At 38.2% G+C, this 23,146-nt stretch overlaps 1 protein-coding gene and 1 long non-coding RNA gene across 9 annotated transcripts in view; one reads left to right on the top strand and one right to left on the bottom strand.

Moving 5' to 3' along the window:
* Positions 1–18,171, bottom strand: part of LOC139765114 (josephin-2-like) — a 67,691-nt gene extending 49,520 nt beyond the window's left edge. For all 8 annotated transcript variants that reach the window (XR_011716575.1, XR_011716577.1, XR_011716576.1 and 5 more), the window contains exons 1-3: positions 17,921–18,171; positions 3,765–3,908; positions 151–368 (exon numbers count right to left, since the gene is read on the bottom strand). Coding sequence is in view for 4 of the 8 variants with exons in the window: in XM_071692298.1 (XP_071548399.1) it covers positions 151–368; positions 3,765–3,881 (335 nt within the window). In the remaining 4 variants the exon portion in view is untranslated. The remainder of the gene's footprint in view (positions 1–150; positions 369–3,764; positions 3,909–17,920) is intronic.
* Positions 18,172–19,081: 910 nt separating this feature from the next.
* LOC139765112 (uncharacterized) lies at positions 19,082–22,418 on the top strand. The gene is made up of 2 exons (XR_011716574.1): positions 19,082–21,123; positions 22,029–22,418. It is a non-coding gene; the product is annotated as an uncharacterized lncRNA (long non-coding RNA).
* Positions 22,419–23,146: the final 728 nt, after the last annotated feature.

Below are 23,146 nucleotides of genomic sequence, written 5' to 3'. Positions count from 1 at the left end.
GACTAAGGAGAAAAAACTGTGTTTAGATATATCAAAATCTTATCTAAACATGAAAATTATAATCAATCAAGAATTTGTTGTGGCAATCTACATAAACTTCTTCCAGGAAAAATATAAGCACAAATCAAATTAAAACCAATGTTCACTTACTTTCTCTTATCAAACCAAATTACACCACAGCCCTTTGTAACAAGAGCTGCCATGATAACATTAATGTCATAATTGCCAGTACCAAGGACGGACTTGTGTGGATTAAACCAGTTGTCTGGAGCAAGTGCATAGCAAATGCTGTCAAGCTCACTTTTTGCAAAAGCCCCACTATCTTGGAACAGATTGTTAAGTGAGTGAAGGGCACATAGCTCCTTGATCTGAAAGGATAAAAAGCCAACTATAACACAACCTACCACTATCAGCCTTTCTGATTGCTCCTCAACAAGTTCTGATGATAAGTGCAATATTGATTTATCATTCTCTCCACAGTATTCAATTCTCATACAGAATATTCACACTCTGCCCATCTACTAAATATCTTTCAAATAACTAATTCTGACTCAGTCTACCAGCCTTAAAGAGGGCATCAATGATATTCTACAGTGACCAGAATTTTCAGTTATGATACTGGTTAAAAGCCCTAAACCAGGTTTTTCAAAAGGCAAAATCAATGTTCAGTGTTATATTATGATTTTACTTTATGAATTAGGCCAGACCAAAAACATGCTAAACCCAAAGGAAAATATCTAAAAATTATCCATTTAACAATGTAGCAACTCCAAAATCACTAAAACATTCAGCTCACTTTCTGAGATACCAAAAGCAGACTTTCCCTCTTACCACATCTTATCATGTTCAAAATACCAAACAGTGTCTTTTCCCTCTTACCACATCTTATCATGTTCAAAATACCAAACAGTGTCTTTGGAAAGACTTCTATATCTGTCAAGTGCCACACTGGCTCACATCAAATTAATGAACCTGGTGTTTACTCAAACATTTGCTTAAAATTTTCAAAATTCTTGGCTTTATATCTTCTGAGCTCAATGTTCTTGGTGCCATATGCTGTCTTAATGGCCCCTGCCCTCATCTGAAATTCCAGCTGATATCTGATTCCACCAATTACCCAGATATGTCACTACCAACCACCCATCACTGATAATAATACTATGCACATCAATCACACAAAATGTCCACTGTCATACAGTATGTTGAATAAACAGAGTGGTGGATGGATAGTTATGAAAAGGAAAACTTACATACATAATACTCTTCATGTGATGGAGGATAAGAAGAGAAACATATCTGTAGCTAGCAAAATATCTGTGACCCTGAGCAAGGGTAGCATCCACAGCAGTATATAACCCAAGTGGTGGTAGTAAAAAAAAAAATAAAAATAAAAACAAATAAAAAAAAAAGGTTACCCATCATTGCCATCCTCCTTACAGCTTTATTTAGGGCTGATTTTGTGCTAATTGTGCTAGAGTTTCAACCTGCTTAGTGTGCTGCATTGGAAGATATTGGTTTGACAGAAAATAATAAACATGTAAACACCCGCTCTTCTACAATATATAAGGTGATCGATGAACACAACAATCGAGAGGAGAGGTTTGGTACAGTATACATTACTTTTCGAAAGAAAAACAATGGGAAGAGAATTATGTGTTGTGTTGGGCAAATTTATAACTAGAACAGAACTAGAATACTGCATTTCTTAGAACTTTTTATCAAAACAATATATATGTTTGTGACAAAGAAATGTACTGCAAGTTTTATCTAGTTTACAAATTTCGTCTGCAATGGAGTTAACTTTACATTGTAGAAGTGTTATACCTTTACACAGTGGCAGTGTTATAGCCGTATTACTACAGTTGTGCTATAGTCTTACACTGTAGCAGTGTCTTAGTTTTATACAAAGGCAGTTATAGTTTTACAAAATAGCACTACTTAGCTTTACACCCCTGCAACATTACAGTTTTACACTACAGCAGTGTTATAGCTTTACTATGTGGCAGTGTTATAGCAACAGATTATATCAAAGTCATGCTATACTAATAACACTGAATGAAACAGGGTCAAAAATCTATAGCATACACGATACAAGGAATCCTGAGTACTGTGAAAGTGTCAGATACTGGCTCAGGAGTATATCATAAAATAATCAAATCATCTAAAGAACCAGCATGCACATCCTAAATAAAACACGAATACTCTACTATATGCTGTGAAATTGAAAACCTGGAAGTATTTGGAGGTTACATCAGTGGAACAAATGGAAGCATCAGTAAAGGGGGGGAAATGGGGAAGTGGTAACAGGTAGGGATGAGTTAGGAGGGGATGGGGTGAGTTTCTGAAGGCCTGATGAGTGTGTTTGATGACAGGGTGGAAGATGTATGGTGTTTTCGTTGGGGAGTTATGCAACGTGGATGAGTCATGGAAAGTGATTTGGTGAAGAGATAAGAGGTGGTGAAAATTTTGCATAAGATGAAATGCAGCAAGGTGGCTGGAGTGCATGGTATTGCAGCTGAATTTAAGGTACAGGGTGACTGCACTGTTGAATGGCTAGTAAGGATCTTCAACGTATGTATGGTTCATGGTGAGCTGCCAAAGGACTGGCAGAATGCATGTATAGTGCCACTGTATAAAAGCAAGTGGAACAAAGTTGAGTGTTCAAACTAAAAACGTTTATTTTTATACAGAATACCTGATAAGTTGTATGGAAGAGCAGTAACAGAGAAGGTCAAGGTATATACAGAGCACCAGACTGGGGAGGAACAATATGGTTTTGTGAGTGGTGGAGGGTGTGCAGATCAAGTGTTTGCTTTAAAGAATGTGTGTGAGAATACTTAGAAAAACAAAAGGATTTGTATGTGGCATTTATGGATCTGGAGAATGCATGTGACAGGGTTGATAGAGATGCCTTGTGGAAAGCTTAACGAATATATGGTGTAAGAATAAAGTTATCAAAACCAATAAGAAGTTTTTATCAAGAGTGTATTGAAGCATATGAGTAGCCAAAGAGGAAGGTGAGTGGTTCCAGGTGAAGATAGGTCTGCAGCAGGGGTAGGTGATGTCATCATAGCTGTTTAATCTTTTTAAGTATAGGGTGGTGAAGGAAGTAAATGCAAGGGCAAGCCCTGGATACTCTAGAAAAAACTAGAGTACCCCCTTGAGGTACTGACACTTGAAAATTTTCCCGAATTCTGTGCCTATTCATTGAAGCAGCACCTCCTAACCTCAGTGGTTACAATACTGTCACTGCATAAAGCTAATGTTTCTACCAACTACAACCTACTATTTCCACCTAAAGCTTAAGTTCCTAGATAATACTTCTAACTACTGCATAACTGGTGGGCAAATATGAAAAAAATTACTGGATTATCACTGGATACACTAAAGGTCAGGTCAAGCTTCAATGGCCTCCACCTTAGACACCAGGGTTCACAATAAACCCTAATTTGGGTTGTGGGGATTTTACTAACTTACCTTTCCATCCATCAAAATGTTAAAATTGGAAATAGTCACTAAAATCATTTTGCCACTGGCATGGAATGCCTCATCAGTAGGAAAGTACATGGCTTTGATATAGCAGTGACCATTCCTGAATGTACCACACCCACTGACAATCTACAAACTATGCCCATCAACAGGATCAATACTTACCTTCATCATCTATGAGAGTAAAGTGATGAACTGCTCTACTATGTATACTGATCTTTATCAAAGTTAAATGTTACGCAAAACTGCAATACAAAAAAATCACATTATGTCACCTGTTTCTCATGGTAGATGTCTGGAGTCATGGTGACACCAACCTGGTTCTCCTCAAATCTAATCACTTCATGTATCAACATACAACAGGAACAAGAAGAGCAACAACCCTCCGTCATGGGAAAAGACCATTATAATATCGTCACCTGAAAGAAAAAAAAATATCTAGTGGATATGTAGTGCAAAATGAGAGAACCACAGTATGGATGGTTTCAAAATGAAGCACATGATATGCATACAGCAATAAATGAGGACCAATTACCTTAAACAAGTCAGATCCTGCCACTTGATGATCCTTAGCACTAAACACTATTCACATCTCTACCCAATGCTTTAATCTTCAAAATATGGGGCATGCAAGTACCCAGTGACACATGTGGAGGGCTCAAGCATTTCAGGCATCTATAATTCTCCATTATCTTCACATTGTGTAAGCAGGTTAAACAAAGTCCCTCATTTTCACTCTAAATATATTTGATCATTTACTATCCTCCTGTTGCAAGCACACAGTCAGGTTACCTTTTTGTTCCCTACAGCTCTGCAGCTTAGGTTTTCCTTATACAATCCTACTAGTGCAATGACCATCTATCTACTCTATCTACACATATACAGCAAGGTGCTATTGGTATCAATCTGAGCAGTTCATATCCCATCACAAGTTAAATTCTGATCGCACTATTGACTACACTTGCTGGCCATAGATGGCAATATACACAAAGAACAAGCCATCAAAGCAGCCTGGAGGCCTCAGTATCCCTTTAGTGATCATGGTAAACAGTTATGCACCTTCCCTCAGGACTGTTTGAAGTACATCCACAGAACCCAGTCCATTCCTACTAATCTAAGACACAAACCTCTAAGGGTATGACACCCCCTCATCACCAACATTAGCCCTCAAAAATATGTGAGAGATGAATGACTATCAGATGAGGAACAGAATCTCTCATTCTGATTTGTATGAAGACGAAAGGGCAATGGCAATGTACAATGATGGAAAGAGCAAGGAGGAAGTCCTTGTGAAACTGGATGTGAATGAAGGTTAGGTTCAAGGCCTAGATATACAGGATGGTGAGAGGCATGCAAGAAAAAGATCTAACTGTAACAGGGTGACCCAGCCAAGTGATGCCAGTCACTACTCCCATTATACACTGAAAACAGTAAAGCATCCTGATTCTGTGACTGTGTAGAGGTGTTTCAGTGTGGTACAAGAGGTCGAGAGGGGTCGTATTTTCTCTAAAAAAAAATCATAACATAAATTCATAACATTAAAAATCTGCAGTAAATGTTCGTTTGTTGGGTTTTATGATCCTCATAATACTAATGTTTTTATGCAAGATGAGGCACCTTGCCACAAATTAAGATCAGTAATGCAGTGGTTCTGGGAGAAAAATACATGGTGCCCCTTGCCACAAATTTAGATCAGTAATGCAGTGGTTCTGGGGGAAAAATACATAAGTATTGAACAGGCTTAGCAACTCACCTGATCTATAGAAAATTTTTAAGTGATGAAAATAAGTAATCAGTATGTAACATTGTATCAATGACCATTCTGTAACACTAAATCAAAAGTATATGGATACAAGATATGGACACTGAATATCCCAGGACGTTATCAGACTTGATGCAAAACAGGCTGAAAAATGTAGCCATTATATTTTAGTACATTTTCTCACTGATCAATTTCAGGTAGAGGATGCTGTGGTGCAACTCATACTTTTGCATCCAACCAGTTGCAAGCTCGCACGGCTCAAAAATTTAAATATCAAGATTAAACTCTCATCATTTCACAAAGGCGTGGCCAAGAAATAAGTATGCCTTCATTGCAATGTTGCTTCAGCCACTTGTACACATGATTATAGAGGTAGTATGATTTTGCGCATTAAGTTGAGCAGCACCCTCATTCGAATCACTTTTGGAACAAAACTCTAACAGTCTTTCATGCCTCTTAATTTCCTATATGGTAAGGTTACCACATTAAAACACTTCCTCATCAACTTGCTCATCTAATTTCTTTACAATTTCAACTTTTTCCATAATGATAAATGTAACATATAACATAATTCTTCTTCACATAATCACACTCATCAATGCAGCATGGATACCTGTCACACCACTAAGAGCAAAAAGTCAGAGAAATGGATGAAATACCTTAGGGAAGCACTAAGCACTACTACTTTTATTGCAAACAAATGCATGGCATGGACTAAGGCAGAACACAGTAAACAAAATGCATATCTTCAAAAACTCACATGCCATTTTGACTAGAATCTTAAATGCACTAAAATAAAAAAAATGTCATGATATTGGGTATCCAACTGGTGCTCTACATTTATACAATATATCCACCAGAAAGCAACCTATCAATTATATAACACCTAAGGGCATCTACAATGTTTTCAATGATGGTGTTTCGACATTTTCTTTCATCTAATCTATAGAACATAGCATTGCATCTAATCTATAGAACATTGTCTACTTCTGTCTCTTCACTTAATAACATACTTTCAAGTTGCTTTTAAATATAACTGTCATCAGTTAACTTTAACCACTTCTGTGAAGAGGAAGCCCTGGTACTATATATGCACAACATGCATCTCTTAATGTATCAAATCTATACATATTTTCAATTATCTAGTCACACCTACTACTACTACAATTTGTCCAAAAGTCTATGGTTGTTCAGAAATCTCCTAATTTGCTCTTAAATGAAGAGATACACAGATATTATACATGACGCACCCCAAAGTAGGTAACATTTTAGGTTCTATTGCACCAAAATGAAATACAGTATCTTCAAAAGTTAACGAGACATGATCTTATTTCTCAATATTTCAAAACCAAAATTTGTTACTACATAAAGACTTTGCTGAAGAAAGCTGCTGAAGACAGCAAATGTAGTGCATAATATACAGATTTTACCACATTTGATTCCCATAACCTAACCTATTTCCTACATTATCAAACCCTAGCATGAGGGTTGAGGGTTTAAAAGCACAAGGGAAAAGCTGAATAAACAGAAAGCCAAACCTGACAACTAAACATGAGGGATTTGCCCTCCAGACCACTTTAACAGCTTTATCATTTTTGGAATAAACTAGACAAAATTAGCCAATTTTGGTCAAAAAATAAAAGTATTGAGAAATGACCAAAACAGAAAAATACCTTATTCTAGTGGCAAGGACAAACTTTTGGAATTGTCGCCAAGCAATCATGAACCATAAACTTTGTCAATTAACAAAGTCGATTTGTAGGTTGCATACTTGTACACAACCTTCACAATGTTGTGAGTGGGTAAGAAGTCCCAGCAAAGATGCTTGTCAAGGACACTAGACACCAACAGGGTTAAGTTGTAAGAGCACCCATCACATGTATCCATTTGCTGTAAGAGCACCCATCACATGTATCCATTTTCACAGCAGATCCATATTCAAACTGCTGGTTTTGGAGAGTGGTACAAAATATATTCCAGTAATGTTTCTGTACATGCTAAAAAATGAAAAAAAAGTTATCAATAATTGAGGTCATCATTACTTATAAGTTGAGGAAAATCATAAATGGCACGCATACAACTTTTTAACCAACTGTACAAAGTATCAAATGCCGAAGAAAATAATTGTGATCACCATCTTGGCTTCTGTAAGTTTTGTTTGGCAGTGTGGGAAAGAAATAGGGCAGTCTGAGCATGATGGTGAAGTCCCCTTTGAAGAAACAGTTAAATAATATAATGACAAAAATGTATTACAAATACAAAACTAACAAACCTTACATATTGGGACACTTCAATTTTCCTCTGCAAAAAAGAAGAGGAACTATTCCACTACCCTCAGCGTCCACTTCCATGTCAGTGTACACAAAATATCCTTAATTTAGTTAAGTTTTTCATCTGAGTTAATGTCTGTACAATCTGTGAACTTCACATGAAGAAGCATATCAATGAGTGCTTCAGCATTCCCTCAAAAGCAGATCATCCTAACCTTCATTTCCCACCTAAAGAGGTGAATTTCAACTGTGATTACATATGATTCTTCTATAAGGTTACACAGTATATCAAATAATATGACTGTGTAAAGTTATCAAAATATCCAACCCTAACCAAAACAAATTTCCTGAGCCCTATAAACTAATTTTCTTTACTTAAAAGTTACAAGATGAAATCCAAGCAAATCATCAGGCACGCCTGCTTTAGCTCTAATTTGTTCTCTGAACCACATCCTGCCCACCTTCTGCCAATATGTTTATCCTGTCAGTAAGTTTAGACAGGATGAAAACATATATATTATATTATTTTTTATATTTTTTATTATACTTTGTCGCTGTCTCCCGCGTTTGCGAGGTAGCGCAAGGAAACAGACGAAAGAAATGGCCCAACCCCCCCCATACACATGTATATACATACGTCCACACATGCAAATATACATACCTACACAGCTTTCCATAGCTTACCCCAGACGCTTCACATGCCTTGATTCAATCCACTGACAGCACGTCAACCCCGGTATACCACATCGCTCCAATTCACTCTATTCCTTGCCCTCCTTTCACCCTCCTGCATGTTCAGGCCCCGATCACACAAAATCTTTTTCACTCCATCTTTCCACCTCCAATTTGGTCTCCCTTTTCTCCTTGTTCCCTCCACCTCCGACACATATATCCTCTTGGTCAATCTTTCCTCACTCATCCTCTCCATGTGCCCAAACCACTTCAAAACACCCTCTTCTGCTCTCTCAACCACGCTCTTTTTATTTCCACACATCTCTCTTACCCTTACGTTACTCACTCGATCAAACCACCTCACACCACACATTGTCCTCAAACATCTCATTTCCAGCACATCCATCCTCCTGCGCACAACTCTATCCATAGCCCACGCCTTGCAACCATACAACATTGTTGGAACCACTACTCCTTCAAACATACCCATTTTTGCTTTCCGAGATAATGTTCTCGACTTCCACACATTCTTCAAGGCCCCCAGAATTTTCGCCCCCTCCCCCACCCTATGATCCACTTCCGCTTCCATGGTTCCATCCGCTGCCAGATCCACTCCCAGATATCTAAAACACTTCACTTCCTCCAGTTTTTCTCCATTCAAACTCACCTCCCAATTGACTTGACCCTCAACCCTACTGTACCTAATAACCTTGCTCTTATTCACATTTACTCTTAACTTTCTTCTTCCACACACTTTACCAAACTCAGTCACCAGCTTCTGCAGTTTCTCACATGAATCAGCCACCAGCGCTGTATCATCAGCGAACAACAACTGACTCACTTCCCAAGCTCTCTCATCCCTAACAGACTTCATACTTGCCCCTCTTTCCAAAACTCTTGCATTTACCTCCCTAACAACCCCATCCATAAACAAATTAAACAACCATGGAGACATCACACACCCCTGCCGCAAACCTACATTCACTGAGAACCAATCACTTTCCTCTCTTCCTACACGTACACATGCCTTACATCCTCGATAAAAACTTTATATTATATATAATATATAATATTATATATTATATATTACATATTATACTTTGTCGCTGTCTCCTGCGTTAGCAAGGTAGTGCAAGGAAATGAAAGAATGGCCCAACCCACCAACATACATATGTATATACATACATGTCCACACATGCACATATAAATACCTATACATTTCAATGTATACATATTTACATATACACAGACATATACATATATATACACATGTACATAGTTCATACTTGCAGCCTTAATTCATTCCCATCGCCATCCCGCCACACATGAAATGACAACCCCCTCCCCCTGCATGCACACAAGGTAGCGCTAGGAAAAGACAACAAAGGCCACATTCGTTCACACCCAGTCTCTAGCTGTCATGTATAATGCACCAAAACCACAGTTCCCTTTCCATATCCAGGCCCCACAAAACTTTCCATGGTTTACCCCAGATGCTTCACATGCCCTGGTTCAATCCAATGACAACACGTCAACCCCAGTATACCACATCGTTCCAATTCAATCTATCCCCTGCATGCCTATCACCCTCCTGCATGCAGGCCCCGATCGTTCAGAATCTTTTTCACTCCATCTTTCCACCTCTAATTTGGTCTCCCACTTCTCCTCGTTAACTCCACCTCTGACACTTATATCCTCTTGGTCAATCTTTCGTCACTCATTCTCTCCATGTGACCAAACCATTTCAAAACACCCTCCTCTGCTCTCTCAACCACACTCTTTTTATCACCACACATCTCTCTTACCCTATTATTACTTACTCGATCAAACCACCTCACACCACATATTGTCCTCAAACACCCCATTTCCAACACATCCACCCTCCTCCGCACAACGCTATCTACAGCCCACGCCTTGCAACCATATAAGATTTTTGGAACCACTATTCCTTGAAACATACCCATTTTTGCTTTCCGAAATAACATTCTTGCCTTCCAAAAATTTTTCAATACTCCCAGAACATTCGCCCCCTCCCCATCCTATGACTCACTTCCACTTCCATGGTTCCATCCGCTGCCAAATCCACTCCTAGATATCTAAAACACTTCACTTCCTCCAGTTTTTCTCCATTCAAACGTACCTCCCAAATGACTTGTCCCTCAACCCTACTGTGCCTAATAACTTTGCTCTTATTCACATTTACTCTCAGCTTTATTCTTCACACACTTTACCAAACTCAGTCACCAGCTTCTGAAGTTTCTCACCCGAATCAGCCACCAGCGTTGTATCATCAGCAAACAACAACTGACACACTTCCCAAGCTCTCTCATCCACAACAGACTGCATACTTGCCCCTCTCTCCAAAACTCTTGCAATCACCTCCCTAACAACTCTTCCATAAACAAATTAAACAACCAAGGAGACATCACGCACCCCTGCTGCAAACCGACATTCACTGAGAACCAATCACTTTCCTCTCTTCCTACTCGTACACATGCCTTACATCCTCGATAAAAACTTTTCACTGCTTCTAACAACTTACCTCCCACATCATATATTATTAATACCTTCCAAAGAGCATCTCTATCAACTCTATCACATGCCTTCTCCAGATCCATAAATGGTACATACAAACTTATACCTCTGTAATTTGAACACTCACCTTTATCCCCTTTGCCTTTGTACAATGGCACTGTACATTCATTCTGCCAATCCTTAAGCACTTCACCATAATAATAATGAACTCTTAATAACTATTCAGCTGGAGCTTAGAGTGCATGAAAGCATTTAGAAACAAAATAAAATTTCAGGTGACAGTACAAAGGTGACAGCTCCGTCATATCAACATCAAGATGATCCAGTGACCACACGCTTTTTTTTACTCCAAGCTAAATTCTCTATAAGGAAGACTCCACTAAAGGGTAAAATGCCCTAAAATGTAAACATGATTGATCCTTACTGCATTACTGGCTACTTTAATTATAGATCGCTTTGAAAAATTCTTTAGAAAATTCATGTATTTCAGTATAATGACCAATTCAACATGCGTCAAGTGTCATTAGTGAATACAATGGCATATCTATTAATCTATCAGTCATTAAAGTCATACTGCTAATACACATACATAGTAAAATCAAACAAAAAGTGTAAAGTCATAAACATTTCATGATAATGCATATAAAATGCACATTAAAACCATGGTAAACTCATATACAATCTTCGATATAATAGCTAAAGGCCGTGTATCTGGTTCTTGATCAAATAAACATTGGTTATTTGGCCAAGTACCATCCCTGGTCAGAGCCCAAGGTTAGTGGGATGGTTATCACTATCAAATAATCACATTGATAATAAGGGTTGGCCAAGATCACTGGGTTGACAACAAATCTCAATCATTACACATATATTTTTTTTATCTTTTTTATTATATGCTGACAATGAATGAAAAATCAAACAAGCTATCAAATCAATCTAATTCACTTAATAACAAAGTAATAATCAAAGTAAATTATATGGGAGGGTATTGATTGAGAGGGTGAAGGCATGTACAGAGCAACAGATTGGGGAAGAGCAGTGTGGTTTCAGAAGTGGTAGAGGATGTGTGGATCAGGTGTTTGCTTTGAAGAATGTATGTGAGAAATACTTAGAAAAACAAATGGATTTGTATGTAGCATTTATGGATCTGGAGAAGGCATATGATAGAGTTGATAGAGATGCTCTGTGGAAGGTTTTAAGAATTTATGGTGTGGGAGGCAAGTTGTTAGAAGCAGTGAAAAGTTTTTATCGAGGATGTAAGGCATGTGTACTTGTAGGAAGAGAGGAAAGTGATTGGTTCCCAGTGAATGTGGGTTTGCGGCAGGGGTGTGTGATGTCTCCATGGTTGTTTAATTTGTTTATGGATGGGGTTGTTAGTGACGTGAATGCAAGAGTTTTGGAAAGAGGGGCAAGTATGAAGTCTGTTCTGAATGAGAGAGCTTGGGAAGTGAGTCAGTTGTTGTTCGCTGATAATACAGCGCTGGTGGGTGATTCATGTAAGAAACTGCAGAAGCTGGTGACTGAGTTTGGTAAAGTGTGTGAAAGAAGAAAGTTAAGAGTAAATGTGAATAAGAGCAAGGTTATTAGGTACAGTAGGGTTGAGGGTCAAGTCAATTGGGAGGTAAGTTTGAATGGAGAAAAACTGGAGGAAGCAAAGTGTTTTAGATATCTGGGAGTGGATCTGGCGGCGGATGGAACCATGGAAGCGGAAGAGAATCATAGGGTGGGGGAGGGGGCGAAAATTCTGGGAGCCTTGAAGAATGTTTGGAAGTAGAGAACATTATCTCGGAAAGCAAAAATGGGTATGTGTGAAGGAATAGTGGTTCCAACAATGTTGTATGGTCGTGAGGCGTGGGCTATGGATAGAGTTGTGCGCAGAGGGTGGAGGTGCTGGAAATGAGATGATTGAGGACAATATGTGGTGTGAGGTGGTTTGATCGAGTAAGTAATGTAAGGGTAAGAGAGATGTGTGGAAATAAAAAGAGTGTAGTTGAGAGAGCAGAAGAGGGTGTTTTGAAATGGTTTGGTCACATGGAGAGAATGAGTGAGGAAAGATTGACCAAGAGGATATATGTGTCAGAGGTGGAGGGAACGAGGAGAAGTGGGAGACCAAATTGGAGGTGGAAAGATGGAGTGAAAAAGATTTTGAGTGATCGGGGCCTGAACATGCAGGAGGGTGAAAGGCGTGCAAGGAATAGAGTGAATTGGGACGATGTGGTATACCGGGGTCGACGTGCTGTCAATGAATTGAACCAGGGCATGTGAAGCGTCTGAGGTAAACCTGGGAAGTTCTGTGGGGCCTGGATGTGGAAAGGGAGCTGTGGTTTCGGTGCATTATTACATGACAGCTAGAGACTGAGTGTGAACGAATGGGGCCTTTGGTGTCTTTTCCTAGCGCTACCTCGCACACATGAGGGGGGAGGGGGTTGTTATTCCATGTGTGGCGAGGTGGCGATGGGAACAATTAAAGGCAGACAGTATGAATTATGTACATGTGTATATATGTATATGTCTGTGTGTGTATATATATGTGTACATTAAGATGTATAGGTATGTATATTTGCGTGTGTGGACGTGTATGTATATACATGTGTGTGTGGGCAGATTGGGCCATTCTTTTGTCTGTTTCCTTGCGCTACCTCGCTAACGCGGGAGACAGCGACGAAGCAAAATAAAAAATAAATAACCAATTCACATTGGCCAAGATCAGTAGTGATGCTAAAAAATAAATTCACATAATGGTAGCAAATGAATGTCATAATGGAACCATCGATTTATTTTCAAAAGCAACGGAGATTGGTTGGCTGATTGTTTTGGCTTCTGGCCTATCAATTACCAGTGCCATTAAGGCTATCACCGTAAAGTTATAATCGCTGCACAAAAAGTCTTTAACACCTTCAGGCATTAATGAAGATTCAAAGATTACAGCCCATGGTTCAGTCCACTGAGAGCACATCACCCCCTGTACCTGTACACCAAAAAGTGCCAAAAGGAATGGGAAAGGGCAAATGTCATTCCTATATATAAGAATATAACCAGGAATGGCCACTGAATTACAGACCAGTCTCATCAACAAGTATAGAGTGTAAGGTTCTCAAAAATATTAGAAAGCAAGTGAACGACTTTCTCTAAAGAAGAAATTTCATAAGTGTGAGACAGCTGGTTTTTGGAAAAGGAAGTCATGTGTAACGAAGCTCTTAAAGCTCTACGAGACAGTGAGCTCACTCCTGGACAAAAGGGAACATTGGGTGGACTGCCTGTGTCTGAACTGCCAAGAGGCATTTGACACTGTAACACATATGACACTGATTAAGAAGCTGGATCACCAGGCAAGAATTAGGGGAAAAACTCCTACAAAAGATACATTATCATCTCAAACAAGGAGGGGTCAAAGAAAACTTGTTAAAAAAGCCTTTTCCAAATGGACTCTGATAACCAGCAGAGTGCAACAGGGTTCAGAGTTGTGGGACCATTACTCTTCTTGATCTAATTTAATGACTTGCCTGAAGGTATGGCATACTACCTGAAAATGCTTGCAAATGATCCAATGGTTGTGAGGGAAGTAAAAAGTGAGGAGGATTGCATCAGATTTCACAGAAACCTAAACAGACTTCAAAGTTGGTCTGAATTGTGGTTGATGAAATTCAACCCTAGCAAACAGAATGTGATGGGAATGGGACAGTGTGAAAGATGGCCTTAAAATGATTACTATACTACCTAGCAGGAAATGAGCTTCAGGATCCTGTGTGTGAGAAGGACTTGGGAGCCAACATCATCCCTAACCTGTCGCCGTACTCTCAAATTAGGAGGGTAATCAAGAAACAAACTGTCTGCCAGCAAATATCAAATAGTTTTCAAGTATGTGGATAAGGAAATATATAGCATGCTAATCATATCCTATGTATGGCCAAAACAATATTCTTCTCAGCTTTGGTCATCACATCTAAAGAAGCACATATAGCTCATCGAGAGGATCCAGAGGAGGTCAAAATATATGGTAACTAAGTTATAAGCATAGTTATAGGGAACTAAGTTACAAGGAAAGCTTAGCCCCCATGGAAGAGAGAAGAGTGAGGGGTAATCTGATCACAACCTTTCACTTCTTAACATAGATGGTGATCTGATCACAACCTTTTAGTTTTTAAATGAGATTATCAATGTGCACAATGGACAGTTCGAGAGAAGGGATACAGCAACCAGAAGACATAACATGAATACTGTTGGAAACTTGTTGATAAGGATATAAAGAAATACTTTTATAATGTAAGAGTGGTGGATGAATGGAAAAAACAGCATATATAAATTCAAGAGGTTGTATGACAAAAGAGAATGTTCAAGAGATTGGGCCCAAAGAATGTAAAACTTCCTCCCTGTACAGTACAAATAAGTTATTACATCATTGCAATCTTATCCCTGGAGATAGCGGAGAAAGAACACTTACCACGTATTCCCTGCATGTTGTAGAAGGCGACTAAAAGGGGAGGGAGCGGGGGGGCTGGAAATCCTCCCCTCTCGTTCTTTCTTTAATTTTCCAAAAGATGGAACAGAGAAGGGGGCTAGGAGAGGATATTCCCCCAAAAGCCCAGTCCTCTGTTCTTAACGCTACCTCGCTAATGCGGGAAATGGCAAATAGTTTGAAAAAAAAAAAAAATCATTGCAATCTAACTTGTACATGCCTTGTAACCTCCTGTATGTACAAGTCCTGAGCATGTAAAATATTTTTCAATGCGTCTTTCAGTCTCCCCTTCCTCCTTGTCCTCTCCACTTCTGACACATATCCTCTCTCTCAACCTCTCCTCACTCATTCTCTCCATAACTACAGAAAGTTTCAGCATACCCTTTTCAATTCTCTAAGCCACACACTCCTTATTGCAACACCTCTCTATCACCCTATCATTTCTTAATCCTCCTCACACCCTATATCATACTCAAACATTTAATTTTTAACACATTCACTCTTTTCCATACATTCTCATCTACAGCTCATTTCATATATATGAAAAAACTTGGTCAAAAATGATTCCCAAGAGAAATTCAGTTTGAAATTTTATGATGAGATTATGGTTGATATAGAAATACTGCATTTCTGCAAGCAGCACAGCTTTCATTGTCCAAATCTCTAAAAAAGTGAATTATGATCTATTAATATCATGGATGGGAAATTCAAGCACGTGAATGCTTTCCAAAGGATATCAAACTGATGTGAATCACATCTAATAGGATTCAGGAGCTGAAACAATACAGTTCAATTTACTAACTTTCATCTTATGTATGGTAGTTGGAAATAATTTTACCCACCCGTGAAGCAAGGGTCTGGCCTGCAAATTCAACAGTCAGTTTGCATGAGACAGATAATCCAGCAACAAGCACATCTGTCGTGCAAGTTTGGACTCATATTACAGCAAATCTTAATTAACTGTGACTAATATTGAAAGCATAGAATATTTCATACTACTGAACATAAAATAACTATACATAAATGTTTTGGGGAAGAGTTTTTACTTGGTATGCAATGCTTTCCTTGCTTCTTAATACATACCACTGGTAGTACTACATGAGACTAGTTGACTAATGAATCTCTTGGATTTCCCTGTTTTCATGGAGAAGGTAAAGACTACCTGTGTAGCAGTTATTGCTACACAGTGGGAAATACGATGTCACATCATTCAAACAGAGCGTGCAACAAAAATGGTAAATAGAAAATACAGCAAAGCAATAAACTGCTCATATAAATATAAATCTTATCACGTCACCTAGGTTTGGGTGAATTTTGGTGGAGTCTGATGCTCTGGGACACCCTAGGGGTTTAATGAAATTATAGTTAATATGCTTGTAAAAAAAAATCAGCAGGACTTTTAAAAACTTACCTAACTTGCATAAATTTAAATAAATCTTAAATATTCATCAATATATATCAGTCATACCCACATTCAAGCATTGGCCTTACGCATCAGATTTTAATACACATGTGAATAAACAAACAACATTGTTAATAACCATGCAACACCCAGCAGCAAACAATTTTAATGTTGGTATAATTTTACCATGGTATGGAGTGAATTGGAATGATGTGGTATTCTAGGGTCGACATGCTGTCAATGGAATGAACCAAGGCATGTGAAACGTCCAGGGTAAACCATGGAAATGTCTGTGGGGCCTGGATATGGATAGGGAGCTGTGGTCTTGGTGCTTACATGACAGTTAAAGACTGAGTGTGAATGAATGTGGCCTGTTTTGTTCTGTTTTCCTGGCACTACCTCGCTGAGACACGGGTAGTGATACTGTTTCCTGTGGGGCAGGTTGGTGCTAGGAATGGATGGAGGCAAGCAAGTATGAATGTGTATATATGTATGTCTGTGTATGTGTCTGTATATGTACGTATGTATATATGTTACATGTGCGTGTATGAAGGTTGATGTATACATATATACATGTATATGAGTGGATGGGCCATTCTTCATGTTTCCTGACGCTGCCTTGCTGATGCAGGAAACGGCGATCAAGTATAATAAAAAAAAATAAATTAATAAAATTTTACTAACAATTTGGCTGGCACACTTGGTTAGGTGAAGTTTATGTTGATATCTTACAAGTGCATTACTAATAAGAGGCTGAAGTGCAATTATCCTATAGGACAGTTGCCACACAGACCAGTCACCCCAAAAGGACAATGAGTAAAAAGAACAGTCTAGACCAGTGTTTAACCTAACTTAATCTATCCTTAATGTGACTGTCTTAAGGAGCAGCAGTCCTCTGAAGCCCTTATGGCATTTCATTCCCAGTTGGCATTGCATACTTTTCAATCAAACCTACATTCTCCCAGAAGTATAAAATCCTATCTTATATGAAATACAATGCTTCTAATCATAGTCTGCAACTCATATTCTGTAAATAATACATAAACATTGCAAAGGAAAATAACTCAATATTCAATCTAAAACTGATGCAGGGCTAACGTTGATAATTACCAAGTTTCGAAGGGACTCTAAAGTGGAATTTACATGGATATTTCATATAGCATCTAACTCTAAATTTGGCCATTACGTATACTGAAAAAGCTACAACTACCCTGTGTAGGAGTAGGCACAAATCGTTAATGAACGACTTTCTAATGCAGATTTCCACCGTACACCTAGTCTTACTATATCATATTCCAATTTAGCAAATTTGCAACTATAACAATATTACTTACCTTTAGGTAAACAAAGTTATCCATCCACATCATGAACATTTCACTACCTATAACAGTCTAAACACTGGATGACAGACCATCTGAATGCATAGTTTACAAGTAATTTCCACTAATAACATTCAGGAAAAGTGATTTATATTTCGACAACAAAAGTCTGGGTCATATCAGTTGACCACGTTCTGTTAGGGATGTTTACAATGCCTAACAACGACCCTGACCACCTGATTATTGACATTGTTCCCACTCGCAGGAATTTGTCTAAAATCCACTGTGGGAATAATGTATATTGTTAGTATACAATTTTCAGTCTTATGCATAATGTGACAAAAATTAATCTTCTTGAATTATTAAAAATAATTGATTCATGATTGGCACGATGTACTAAAAATATGTTTTTCCATAAAATATTTCCATTTTAGAAAACTGAGGAATGGAGATGGACGTTTCTCTTACCCGGACACGCATGCTGGTAAGTTTCTTCATATTTTTTTTCTTAAAAAAAACAGAACGGGATAATAGTACACTCATCCAGGCCAAAATGGATTCGTGTTTCTTTTATCTTAATTTCATATATCTAATGTGTAAAAGAAAATATCCAAGATTAGGACTACTAAAGCGATCGAACTAAAAACTGGTTTAAGTATATTCACGGGTGTCAAACTTGCAGTGAAATATGGACTGAAACATGGCATGTGAGGCGTCTGGGTTGATCCATGGAAAAGGTCTGTGGGACCTGGATGTGGATAGGAAGCTGTGGTTTTGGTGCATTACACATGACAGCGAGAGACTGTGAACGAATGTGGCTTTGTTTGGTCTGTCTTCTTGGCGCTAACTCGTTGAAGCGGGAGGTAGCGATGCTGTTTCCTGTGGGGCGGGGCAGCCAGAAAGGGATGAAGGCAAGCATGAATATGTATGTGTGTATATATCTACATATCTGTGTATGTGTAGGTATATGTATGTAGAAGTTGATATGTATATGTATGTGTATGGACGTTTATGCATATATATATATATATATATATATATATATATATATATATATGTGTGTGTGTGTGTGTGTGTGTGTGTGTGTGTGTGTGTGTGTATGAGTGGATGGGCCAATCTTCGCCTGTTTTCTGGCGCTACCTAGCTGACGCGGGAAACTGCGAATAATGTTGACAATGATGACTGGGAGTTGTATAAAAGAAAGCGGCAGATCAAGAGAAATGTGCAAGAGGTGCAAAAAAAGGGCAAATGAGAGTTGGGGTGAGACAGTATCATTAAATTTTAGGGAGGATAAAAAGATGTTTGGAAGGAGGTAAATAAAGTGCGTAAGACAACAAATTGGAACATCGGTGAAGGGGGCTAATGGGGAAGTAATAACAAGTAGTGGTGAAGTGAGAAGGAGATGGCGTGAGTATTTTGAAGGTGTGTTGAATGTGTTTGATGATAGAGTGGCAGATATAGGGTGTTTTGGTCAAGGTGGTGTGCAGAGTGAGAGGATAAGGGAGAATGGTTTGGTAAACAGAGACGAGATACTAAAAGCTTTGCGGAAGATTAAAGCCAGAAAGGCGGCGGCTTTGGATGATATTGCTGTGGAATTTATATTAAAAAAGGTATAAAAAAGTAGATGAGAATGTCTAAGTACAGAAAAAAAGAATACGCATATACGGCAAAAATACAGAATAAATCCATTTGTGGAAGAGATATCTTACTAAAGAATTGAAAGTGCTGGCCGCTGAGTGTTGTGTGGAGGAGTTCGATTTGCTGTGACGGAGGAAGTGGGTTAGGAGGCCATAGAGCTTGATTATATCGTCTCTTTAAGGAATATTTTTGTTAGCCGTGCAGTAGTTATTGTGATCAGTTATAGCATCCATGTATGTCAAACATATATGACACAAGTGAACGTCATGAAAACAGACGCAATTTTATGCATATAAAAATCCCGCGCGGAGACTTTTTGCGCATGTGGAGTGAGATATGGATGGATCATGCGACTGACAATGTATTGCATTTGACGGTTTCCGGAAGTAATTCACTTCCATAAATTCGTCCACAGCCAATTCATCTCGCCATTTCTAATATTATCCTGATCATTACTAAATAAGTTGAAAGTAACCCAACTGAGACTACTTTTAACCATTTGCTAACCAAACTTTACTTGATCTCTTTTTGTCTCAGTCGAAACTTCTGGAGAGAAACCTTTAACAATTCCAGCTATATTCACGTAAATAATTATATTAACATTCTTATTTTTTCCTAATACATTAAGTTAGTCTGAATGAAATATAGGTTTCGTAAATAATGTCATGTTAAGCTAGTTAAGGTTAGATTAAGGAAAGGTAACTCAGGCATGGTTAGATTTTGTTTGGCTTTGCACAGGTCTTATTTCGCAGTGACTGTGCTAAAAGTTAAATGTGGTATCATTAACATTACAAAGATTATTTTAAGTTCAGATTAACCATCTGCTGGAACAGAAATATTTCACTCTTAACCAAAAGTATATCAGTTCATGTGCTGCAAAATGTAATAACATTTGACGATGAAACATTTGCTAATACCCCTGAATTGAGGATTCTTCGTGATTTGAATTTGGCGCGGTTAACGAATTCATGGTTACTAAAATCCTCTTTTAAAGGCTTTAATTCGTACAAATGAATATAAAAACTATTATGTAATGAATGATAGCTATGCATAAATGAAATGATAAGTTTGGGAATGCAAATGCGAGTTAAATTGTGCATAACAGGGTAAGAGCAGCGGGTCGGCCATCTGTCAACTCCCCACTCCCTGTTGGATCGCGTTTTCTATGGCGGCGAGCGGAGGAGCTCACGAGGAGTGTCGGTGCCAGAGACACGGCTGGTCTTAGTGAAAATTCATATCTGTTGTGATATAAGATGCATTGGTGCGGTGATGTACCACAAGAAAGACGTGCTTGAGGCAATAAGCTGCCGAGTTGTATGACTTACAACATGCCATTACTCGGCCATTGGCTTCAGGTGACATAAGACAACAGGACGAGGAGTTTGAAGGAGGGAGGGTAGTACCTTGGCAAGGGGGTCGATTTCCTCGTTTTTTCATCGAAATTACAAGTTGTATTGAGCAGTGATATTTTTTGGAGACGCGATAAAGCTTTGTTTTGTATTATGGAAGGCTCTCGGCGAGGAAGCGACGACTGGGAGCAGACAGAAATTTTGGATATGGACGAGTATGACACATTTAAGGTAAGTCCGACTACCTGTGCTGTAATGCTGCAGAGAAAGCTATATAAATAAATAATGGTTTACCTGAAGATTGTTTTTAAGATAGGTAGGTGTATATGATGTTAACTGTGTACTGATACTGACACAGGTTGCGAAGGAGATTTGGTGATGAATGTGGTAGGTACTGTGGTGGTCTAGAAGGGACGTGGCCGCTGCCTTACTGGTGTCACTGACATTAACTTACACTGCTGAGGATATTGCTACGGTTGATAATATCATTTAATGTTTAGGAGTTCTTTTTGGACTGGAAGGCTAAACCACACAGATTATGTATCATGTTTCCTCTATGTTTAGTGTATTGTGCAGGTACTATACTACTGTTAGTAATGCATAAACACGATATTGTACAAATTAGCTTTGTAGTTGGAACTGATGAAGTAATGAAGATATATTAGTATTCAGAAATAGAGGCGTTGCTAACAGTTCAGTAATAGAATGCTCTTTGTTGGCCAGATCTGTTAGTGTTACAGATTGAAAAGTGTTGTTCTTTGTTAGTAAAATGGGTTATTTACCGGTGTAGATGTGTATCACAACAAACTTTGAATACTGAATGATTTTGTTCTACATTGCTTGTGTAGTCTTTACAAAATACAACAACACTTGTATTGCATATGTATTGCATAAGGCAGGATTATGACTTTCAGAGGCCCAAACCTTTGTCAAGGTGAGTCCCCATATGATTAGGGAGATTTGTACTATTATGTTTTCACTGAAGGGTCATTGAAAATATGAACATTAAAGTATTATATGTATTTGCATGAATATAAACGTAGAGGAGTACAGGTAGATTAATGCTTGAATTATAACACTTGTCTTCCTTTGTGATTATTTTTAATCTTAAGTTTTATGTTTGTTCTGTTTTACAGATTTTCATGCGGACGATGGTTTCTTTTCTACTTTTTATCCTATGAAAAAAACAAGACATTATTATTATTATTATTATTATTATTATTATTATTATTATTAATAGTGTTATTTTAAGATATGTGGCATTAGTATGTTTATGTATATAATTTCCTAATCAGTAGATATGAAGACTTCATGTTAAACAAAATGACAAAAGTGCTTACAGCTTTTCAGGCTAATTACAGGAAGGATTTTGTGAATAACAACAAAAGCCATCCTAAAAACTTATGGGAGGCAATATAATGTCTTGGTACATCTTTTGATGGACTGATGTATATATGATGTAGAGTGGTATGTGTTCTGGTAATTTTGTATGGTCAGACAGCCTCAAATTAAAGCTTAAGAATTTTGCCTGTGTTATCTACTCATCCTATTAAACATGTCATTGATCTAATACTGAGTTTGGATAGAGTTTCTGACAGTTTCAATTTAGCCAGAGTCGGTAAGTAAATGAGTAAAACTTGTTCATAACTGTAAACATATATCACTATTGAATATCATGTCTAATTTTAACAGCACATACACTGTGAACCCTTGAATGAGGTTTAGTCTGGGTTCTGTTTGAACTATATGACTGACACATCCGATTCCCCTCAGGAGTTGCTTCAGGCTGCAATGTAACAAAGGAAATTAGATGGGTATGGTCATGCATGACTTGCAGAAAGCATTTGACACAGTTGCTCGGGATACCCTGCAAAAGCTCAAAACCCTTGGAATGGTTGATGAGTTGACAAAATGATTTGTCATATCTGTCTTTGGAAAGAGGTAATTAATGTGAACCATAACTTTTGAAGTGGATCCTTCAATGTAAAAGAATTTAACTAACCTTGCAAGAGTCCTGCAAGAGATTGAGCTTGTTCTCGTACAAAAGGGGAGGCTGGGTAGGCTATCTGCACTGTCAGAAAGCTATGTAAGCGTAGGAGGATCACCTGGTTGGAAGAATGGGGAAAACTTCTTCATTAGATAGATTATCTCATTGGAAGGGAACAAAGTATGCATGTTGAGCTTTTCCAAAAGGGTTACCACAGTATTCAGTGTGATGCCATTGCTCTTCTTTATATATATTATTGACTTACCT

This window comes from Panulirus ornatus, chromosome 52, assembly GCF_036320965.1.
Source record: "Panulirus ornatus isolate Po-2019 chromosome 52, ASM3632096v1, whole genome shotgun sequence".
NCBI lineage: Eukaryota > Metazoa > Arthropoda > Malacostraca > Decapoda > Palinuridae > Panulirus > Panulirus ornatus.
Note: the sequence above shows the minus strand (reverse complement) of the source record. Positions and strands in the feature narration are given on the sequence as shown.